Consider the following 9,225-nt stretch of genomic DNA (forward strand, 5'->3'; position numbering starts at 1 on the left):
ATCTGTGGCACATCTAAACACTGCAGGACAGCGGCCTTTGAGGACTGGAGTTTGACACCCCTGAATGACAGATTAACAGATTTATTATTGTTGAAGAAACTTTTGTCCGATGAAATATATATAATACAGGACACTTTGAATAGCATGTTGCATTTCTTTAACAATGTGAAGTCCTTACTTATTAACTATGTAACACATTTCTTCATTACAAAAACTTTTCTGCTGGTTTTCCAGTTTTAAAAATCTCAGGTCCAGATCAATCTGCATTTTAAGTTTTCTTGTGACTAATGAGTTTGTTAGTTAAACTTTGATTTTTTTTTTAGTTATTTTGTATTGAGTTATCATGTGAAAAACCTAAATACTGATAGATGTAATGTCAAAAATCATCATGCATAATCACATATTGAATTAAATAAAGAAGAACTTTAGAAGATGTAAACAATGACTTATTTGCCAAAAAAGTGTCAAAAATAAGTGAATTGTTTTACTGCAGAAATATTTCATATTTTCTTTATCCTTCTTGATGGAATCAGAGGTGTTTATGATTTACTGTTCAGACTCTTTTTGTAACACCATGAATAATTTTAGATTTGTGTATGTGGTATTTCCCTCGGAGTATTATGAGGTTACGTATATAATCTTCTTCCTTTTTTATTTTGCTCTTTATATTGTTTACATGTGTCTGTGAGTCGTATTCATCTCTACTGTGAGTTGCAGGGAACTTTCTGACGTTGACACCATGTGATGCTTTTTTTGCTCCAGCAGATGGCGCTGCCGGATCACTGGGTGAGCGACACAGCAAACAACACTTTATCAACAGGCTTTATTGGAATGTCAGATTACCAGACTCAAACAAGAACCCATATAATGAACTTGTAAAACACACAAATGCAGTAATACTTTTAATACTCCGCTGTTTTTTTTTTATTTAATGAACAAAAGGCAGTTTTAAGCTTTAAATGTTAGATCTGCATGCTTGTTACGTTACAAAGCAAAGTGCTGAGCACAAGAATGAACACACACCGACGTCTCCAATCTCTGGTGGAAACGATCAGCGTGCACCCAGTGGCAGCAGGGGTCGCTGTTTTCTCTGTACAGTTATGAGCCTCGGTCCGGCAGTTGGCAGCATTATACTGAAGTTGATGTGAGGAAGAGGAAGTGGGTGAAACAAAATGAAGAGGAGGGAGCAAGTGATTGCAGGTGAGGCATGCATACCACAAGAGTTCAATAAGCTGGTGCAGGTGTGAGGGTGATGTGGAGGTGAGAGAAGAAGAAGAAGAAGAAGGTCTTCAAGCGGCTGAACATCAGGGTGTAAACCAGGAGTGTCCAAACTTTTTGTCAAATGGGTCAAAATCATCAAGACAGATTTACTTGTGGACTAAAAAATATGCAATTTCTAAAACAATATTATGACATTTTTACATACTCAACAATAAATTAAGCATACAATAATTAAAACACTGCAAAAACACAAAATCTTACTAGTTTCTTATGAAAATATCTTACACTTGAAATAAGACAAAACCAACTAAGAAGTAATTTTTAAGTCAAATATAGGAGCTTGTTTTAGTAAATAACTTCTTAATTGTGATTCTTTCACAAATAACATCGAAAAATGTCTTATAAGTGAAATATTCTCTCAGTGGAATCAGTACTTGTTCATTGATATTAATAAATGGTTTACTTAAAACAAGCTATATCTCCGAAAAGTTACATGAAAGTTAGTTTTGTCTTATTTTAAATGTTCTAAGATATCTGCACTAGAAACTAGACACAAAATATTTAACAATATTTTGTATTTTTGCAGGAAATAAACAAATAAACTATACATTTTTGTAAGAATAGGGTGTGTAAATCATTGCATACCCACAAGTTAAAAAAGACTTTGCACATTTGCCTTATAATGACTTGTTTGGGGGGCAAAGTAGTCTCAGTTATAAAAAACAGGATTTGGGTCAGGTTTTGGATAAAACTTTAGCCATGTGTAATACATTAAAAGCTAATTTTAAATAAAAATTATTAAACAGATGTGTTCCTATTAGCTAAAAAATTAAAGAGAATGCAGAAAGTGTGGTAATAAAAGGATGAATACTTTGTATTGCATCAAACATTTTCCATACAAGAAGATTTTAAATTGTAATAATTTTACCCTGATTTAAAACAAAAGGTCTCCATCTGCATCAAAACTTGTGTAATTTTCGAATTGTGATTGGGGGCCACACAGAATCAGTCCTGGACAATGGACACCCCTGGTGTAAACGGTGGAAATCAGAAGGTGGCAGAAGACTCTATGGCTTGACAGATGTGGACAAAAACCTCAGGTGGCGACCGCTCGGCGTCAATCTGCAAACAGAGACAAACAAAGGACTTTCAGAAACTATTTAGCATTTCTACAGAGTGCTCACAGCCCAGCCTGGACTAGAAGCTGCTTATTTTATTTTTTTATTTGTTTGTTTTATCTTGCAGTCGCCAACTTTCTATTATTCCTAAATCTCCTATGGAAAATGTAAAAGCAAGAAAGACAAGAGAAATGTGGTGTGTTTTCTTCAACATATCTGAATTAAATAATTAGGTAATTAGCAGATGTGTCAGATCAGAGACACATCAGACTACTTAAAATATTTCTCCTAAAAGAGCCAGCTTTATTTACTTTTGTATTAATTTTATGCAATAGGGACAGTGCCTTCTGTCGCCTGCATTGTTTTTCAGCCATTAAACTGTTTGATGGCGGGGAGGTTCTCTGCAGACTAAAGTGGGCGTTTCTACATTTTCCACGTTGCTAGCTGCATTTCAAAAATGTCAATATTCCACTAATGTCAAAAAAAAAATCATAATTCTGAAATTGTGGTGCCTCCATTAAATAAAAAAAATGCAATAAAAATCACACATGAATAAGTTTGTTCAAGATAAATTATTAAAATTGCCCTCCAACTACTTCCTGTGGTTTTCTTCTTCGTGGTTTACGCCAGTGTCAACATCCGGTTGTTAATCATGTGACTTGTGTGAGACAAACACTTTTTTTTTATCGAAACAAGTTTTTTTTTTGCTATTGCCTTTTTTTTTTCAAAACGTGAAATTGCGTAATCATATGTTTATTCTGCCTTTTATACGTTAAACTGGATCACGTTTTTGTAAACCACACTAGAACTCCCCCTGGTGGATGTTTCGATACATCGTTTGGTTACGCTGAAAAAAGAAAACAGAGATCCAAGATGGCGGAACGTAATACCGGAGAGTTCCTAAATTAAACTGACATCACCTTGATACGTTGTTGTTTTGCACGAGATTTATTCGTAAGTATTGGTTAGCTTGCAGTAAGCATGGCTAGTTTGCAATGTTAGCTAATCCTATGCCTTGTATATTTCAGTTTTACGATGGTCATAGTGAAGGCAGTGGTCAGACGCCATTCTTCTACAAACAAGCAAAAAGAAGGAAAGATAAGTCTGGTTGTTGGAGCGTCGTTATCTTGCTGCCTAGCCGGTGAAAACTAAAATCTCAGGGCGAGGACAGCTCAACGACCAATGGAAATGTAGCTATTTACATAATCATTGTTTATCTTCTATCAGAAATTAATGTTTTATTTGAAAGGTTACATAAATCTTTATTTGTGTATTTATGTTAAATTAAAAACCCGTTTTGCCAGGTCTGGGCTCACCTCTGTACCTGTGTTGGCATTTAAGCACGCACGCAGACTCATGCATGCAGCTGAGGTGGCATTTCAAGCGTTCAGACAGTTTATTTTTAAAGAAGCGGATCATCTCCAAACAGAAGGTCTGTGGTTTTTGACTTGGCCTCATGTTAGTGGGAACATCAGTGAGGTGTGTGAAGCCCACAGTGAGTCAGATGTTGCCTTTAAGGTCACCGCTGACCTTTTAAAGCAGCAATAATATTCCCAATTATCCGGCTGTGGTGTGGAGATGATAGAAAGCTGCGTACAGTTTATAGACTGGAGAAGATTGGACACCTCTGCTGCTGTAATTATTTCTCTTAACTCTTTAAATTAAAAACGTTGGGGTTTAAAGTTTGAAGTTATGTGGAAGTTGTAATGAGTGAGATAATGAAAGAAGATAATTAAAGGTGAAATAAATAAAAACTTTTAGGACAAGAGTCAACTGTTGTTCAAAAATTCAATTTCCCTTATGTTTGCAATTAATAAATACATCATTCAGTCATTTCTTATCTAAGGAAATGCTCAACTTTCACAAACATCCATAAACTCACTAACTTTATGGCCAGTTCTGTAGTAAAACTGTTCCAGTTACTTTCAAAACAAAAGGCTTTTGTTAAATCTGAAAATATGGATTCTCATTTAGAATAGGCTCTATTTTCAGAATAAAGCCTCATTTAAAGATCCCCACCATACACATCAAATAATTAGGTCAAACACATAATTAGGTGTGTTCGACCACAGACACATCAAATTATTCAAATTATATAAAATATTTATCCTTTTATTTTTTCCTTTATGTAAGTAAAATCCTTAAAATATAATTCCGAAATTCAAAGGAGGGGGAAAATACAAAATGCAAAGTGGTGTTCACTGCAAAGTCACAAAATCTTACCAAATATTTTGTGTTTAGTTTCTAGTGAAACTATCTAGACATAACTAACTTCCAGCTAACTTTTCAGCTAGATAAAGATTATTTTAAGTAAATAATTCATTAAAATTGGTGAAAAACTTCTTGTTCCACTGGCAGATTATGTAACTCATGTAACTGGTAGTTTTAACCTATATTCAAGAATTATTGACTTAAAACAAGCTGAAAAGTTACTTAGAAATTAGTTTCTTCTTAATTCAGGTGTGCTAAGACATTTGCACCAGAAACTAGACAGATTTGATGTTTTTGAGTTGAGTGGATTTACAGAGGATCGGTAGGGAATTGAACCCTCGCCCTGTCTTACGGTGTGCAGCAGCATTTTGCGTTCATAGTGAGCGATGACGGCCTGGGCGTCGCTGCAGAAGCTCTCGGCTCTCCTCTGCAGGGCGCTCTCTGAGGAAGAGGAGGATCTGCTGCGGCTCTGCACCCTGCTGGTCATCGTCTCTGGAGAACAGCTCAGCAGAACCACGGCACTCGGTTCCCCCATCTGATCCCACAGAGGAGAAAACGTCTCAGTGGATCCGTATGTGACAAATCCCGACTGTGACCATCTCATTTCTTCCTGTTTACCTAATCTCTTCCTGCAAATATCACCTTTAACACCTATTTATGTCTCTGACTGCTGCATGACTGACTCATTCGCTTCCCTCCCCTTTGGGAGGGAAGCGAATGAAAAAGACTTTTCTGACTTTTCCATCTTTTATTCATGTTTCTGACCAGATGTGGGGTCAGTGTCGGTGCGCTGCCTTGCCTTGGCTTCGTACTCCTCCGCCTGCCTCAGGTCTCTGGGGAAGCCGCTCACTACCAGACCCTTTCCCTGTCGGACCGCCGATGCCACGGCGTCACACAGCAGCTCCAGCAGCGTCTCCTTGAGATTCAACACAAATAATTCATCATGTTATGAATTAAAGGTGACCTACTATGCTTTTTAATCATTCTTAGATCATCAGATATTTTTCTTTGGTCAGTTCTTCTGATTTTGAGCTTTTTTCAGAATGAGCTGCGTTAGGGCCTTTGTCACTTTAACATCCTCCAGCTCAACGTTTACACTTGCACTTGAAAATGGCTGCAAACAGATAAACTATTATACAACCCTACATCTTTGAAAAGCAGAAGTAGGGCCTCCTGCACAACCAACAAGAATGTAGCAAGTGGTTTCTGGATGGTAAGTCAACAATAGACCACTTGTCTTTTCTAGCAGCCATTGTACAGCGCATACAGCAGGAAAACCAGCTGACCAAAAGTGCTGGAACTCTGCTTGGACTGCTAGGTAATGGGCCTGGGCTCAGCTTGAGTTGCTAGGTAACGGGCAGAACGCTGCTTGGGTTGCTAGGTAACGGGCTTGGGCTCGGCTGGGGTTGCTAGGTAACGGTGCAGTGCCCATCGAATGTGACTCAGAATCGGCAGGTTTTTGAAACGGTTCATTTTCCAGACACCAGAAAACATGAACTATTGCCAAATAATGGTTCTATGTGTCTGTTTTTAGAAGCAGTAGAGGCACAAATTGAAGTATGAAAATATGCAAAATGTGAATTTTGCATAATAGGTCTCCTTTAAATCTTGATGTATGACTTAAAAAACAAATTATCGCTAGAAAACTGCCAGGGATTCACATCCATATGTTTATTCCCATAGTTTGATTTTTGGAATAAATTTATTTTAACATAATTACTGAATATTATCTTATATTTTTAATAAAACAATAATAACAGAAGGCTGTTAATCACCCATTCATTAAGTCAAGTGTGTGGCAGCAGGGAAACACCTAGAAGATGCATGTTGTTGTTTTTGTTAGAAATACATTAAGAACTTTTTTTAGACAAAATTTATATTGTCATTGGTGTTTGAGTTTTAGGTTTCATTTGTGTTCTTTTTTATCATTTCTTGTTTTTCCTCATTAGCTGTCTTTGTTAGTGTTATCTTTTCTACTAATTGTTTGTGTTTCAGGTTTTCCCTTCCTCCATTTTCTCTGCTTTGCTTATCTTTCACCTTCCCTTTCAGTCTGCTTCCTGCTCAGATGTTTTCCTTCTGCCCGTTCTCCCCCCAGCTGTTTTTACTTGCTTCTGATTAGCTCATCTTCTCCACTCTTCAATGTATGTATTGTTCTCGACTGGCTGCTGCAGTTTCTTCTCCTGTAAATATGTTTTTCTTCCCCCCATTAAATGATATACTTTATGACAATTTTCAGTTCTCCTGTGTGCATTTTGGTCTAATAATGTGACCTAAAAATGTTTGGAAACTGCACAACTTTTCCGAATGCCTGAGACGCTTTTTGAGATCTACAGTAATTTAGTTCTTTTCTGTGATGCTATATTAAAAATTGCAGGTGGGAAGATAATAATTCACAATTTACTGTGAGGAAAATGACGTTACTTTCAACCTGTGATTTTCGTAGTCCAGTGTGATAATTTTGGACGTCACCGCCCAACATTGAGCTCAACTACCTGACAGGAAGCTAATTTATCTGGTTTGCATCTGGGATTTATGATGCGTTTAAGTTACCTGGGAAATGAGAAGTTGAAGCTGGGTTTGACAGGTAACAGCATTTTCGTTAATAATTTCAACATAGACACTGTTTGCATTGCCTCTTACAAACATAATTTTAAGCTTTACTTTCTTTAAGCAAAAAGCACTTTTAATTTTCAATTTAAAATTTCAGGTGCTACAAGTAACATTAATATTAGACACATTCTTACTTAACTTTTTTGTAAAATACACATTTCCACCAAAGGTTAATACTGTTGATACAAGGAGCGGCCATTTTGAAACGCAAAGTTGGCTTACGAGTTGTAATTGTGGATAGTCTGGGTTGTTCCCAGTTTCCCAATGGGAAATGTGACTTTCCCATTGGGAAAGTTCCAGTTCTCTTTATTCCCCGATAAAATCAGAATTTCCCAGTTCTGAGTACAACTGGAAAGCATCATAAGTTGGGATACATTCAGTGCTGCACTGGTGGAAGCTGATCGGTGGCTTCCTGGGGAACCTGTAACGTTTAATGTTGCTCAGGAAGAACAGTCTCTCCTGGGTTTTTAAAATGACTCAAAGTGTTTCAGTTCCAGGTCGATTTATTAGTGAGAGAGTTGAATTTTGGGACTCTCTCAAAAATTCAAAAGACAAGTGTTTTTGTTGCTGACTTACTATTCAGAAACCACTTGCTGCATTCTGTTGGTTGTGCAGGAGGCTCCACTTCTGCTTTTCAAAGAGGTATAGTTGTATAATTGGGCATCTGTTTGCAGCTATTTTCAGGTACGAGTGTAAACGATGAGTGGGGCTCATTCTGAAATTATCTGAAAATAGGCAAACCTGAGAAGACTAAAACCTCATTATCTAAGAATTATTTTGTGCTAAACATGTAATAAGCATGTTTTGTATCCCCCATAGACATATGCTAACTTGTTCAAGGAAGCATAATAAATTACCTTTAATGCACAGGCCAGTTTTATGATTCCTGTTGCTCTTTTGTTACTATGTATGCCAGTAAAAATGGAGCACACTGTAAACTTCCTAAATGATATTCATTATGGAATGTAGCTTAATATGACTTGTAATCAACAGAAAGTTGATGCAATTTTAAGGTTTTAGTTCCTTTCAGTCCAAAAGCAAGGCTAGAAGGTGGATTTAGATTTTGTTTTTTTTTCACTTTTGTAGAGCTGTGTGCACTAAAATCTCTGCAGTTTTTACTTTACTGGATGCTTGCTTGATGTTTTTCTTTCAAAAAGTCAGAACTGTCATCCCTGAATAAAAGTTTGGTGTGGAAAAGCTTTTCAGCTGAATCTGACCTCCAGGAGAAAATCTGCTCAGATTGGAAGAGGAAGGGAACAGGTAGCTGTGATTTATGTTACAATTTCACCTCGTCAGCAGCAGAAAATATATTGCAGCATAAGCATTTGTGTCCAGGTCTATGATCAAAAATGCATCAAATCAGTAGCATCATGTCAACAAATCAACTCTCCTGGTGCTGTTAGTTTTCACATGACTGCAGTTTATCTCACTGTTGCATGAAAAAACCCCTTAACTTCTGCAGAGAGAGAGATTTCTGCGAACGATTCAGCTTTAAAACCTTGAGAGGAGCACTTTGGTAATCCCACTGTGGGATTATTAATTATTAATCCTCCTCTTAAATCTCAGTTTTCCTCTGTCCTCTCTCTGTGTGTATATATTAAAAAAAGCATAGAGCAGTTCTCATGTTGGAAAACACACGGGACGCAGCCCTAATGTGCTGTAAGAGGCTTAAGCATGAGCCGAGCTCGAAAGCGTTCGGGATTTTCCTGCCAGTCGATGAAAGTCGAAGCAAATCTGTGCGTGGGAGTTTTCATGCAGCCTGTAACTCGGTTCAGCGCTTGTTTATGTTCTCAAGCCTGATTGTTCCTAAAACGTCCAGAGAAATTATGAAATGAAGACGTAAGTTATTCTACTGCACATGCAGTTATATTTTATTGCTTACTTATTATATTTTTTATATAATATAAAGTGACCATTATTTTTTGAAAAAAATTCATTTAGTACTTTTATGAAAAATGGTCAGTGTTAAAAGACTTAAGAAAATTTTTCCTCATCTTTAACGCTTTATTTTTATTTTATTTTATTTAAAGTTCATCATGTCCTGAACCAGTGTAGGTCCTGGAGG

General features: G+C 36.9%; 1 protein-coding gene across 1 annotated transcript in view; it reads right to left on the reverse strand.

Moving 5' to 3' along the window:
- Positions 1 to 1,873: 1,873 nt before the first annotated feature.
- LOC106942355 (adenylate kinase isoenzyme 1-like) overlaps positions 1,874 to 9,225 on the reverse strand; it is a 17,344-nt gene continuing 9,992 nt past the window's right edge. Inside the window, exons 2-4 of the mRNA XM_015025622.1 lie at positions 5,350 to 5,466; positions 4,903 to 5,085; positions 1,874 to 2,343 (exon numbers count right to left, since the gene is read on the reverse strand). Of these exons, the coding sequence (XP_014881108.1) occupies positions 2,269 to 2,343; positions 4,903 to 5,085; positions 5,350 to 5,466 (375 nt within the window). The 3' untranslated portion in view covers positions 1,874 to 2,268. The remainder of the gene's footprint in view (positions 2,344 to 4,902; positions 5,086 to 5,349; positions 5,467 to 9,225) is intronic.

This window comes from Poecilia latipinna, unplaced genomic scaffold (genome assembly GCF_001443285.1).
Source record: "Poecilia latipinna isolate Pla-1442-1.1 unplaced genomic scaffold, P_latipinna-1.0 Scaffold4213, whole genome shotgun sequence".
NCBI lineage: Eukaryota > Metazoa > Chordata > Actinopteri > Cyprinodontiformes > Poeciliidae > Poecilia > Poecilia latipinna.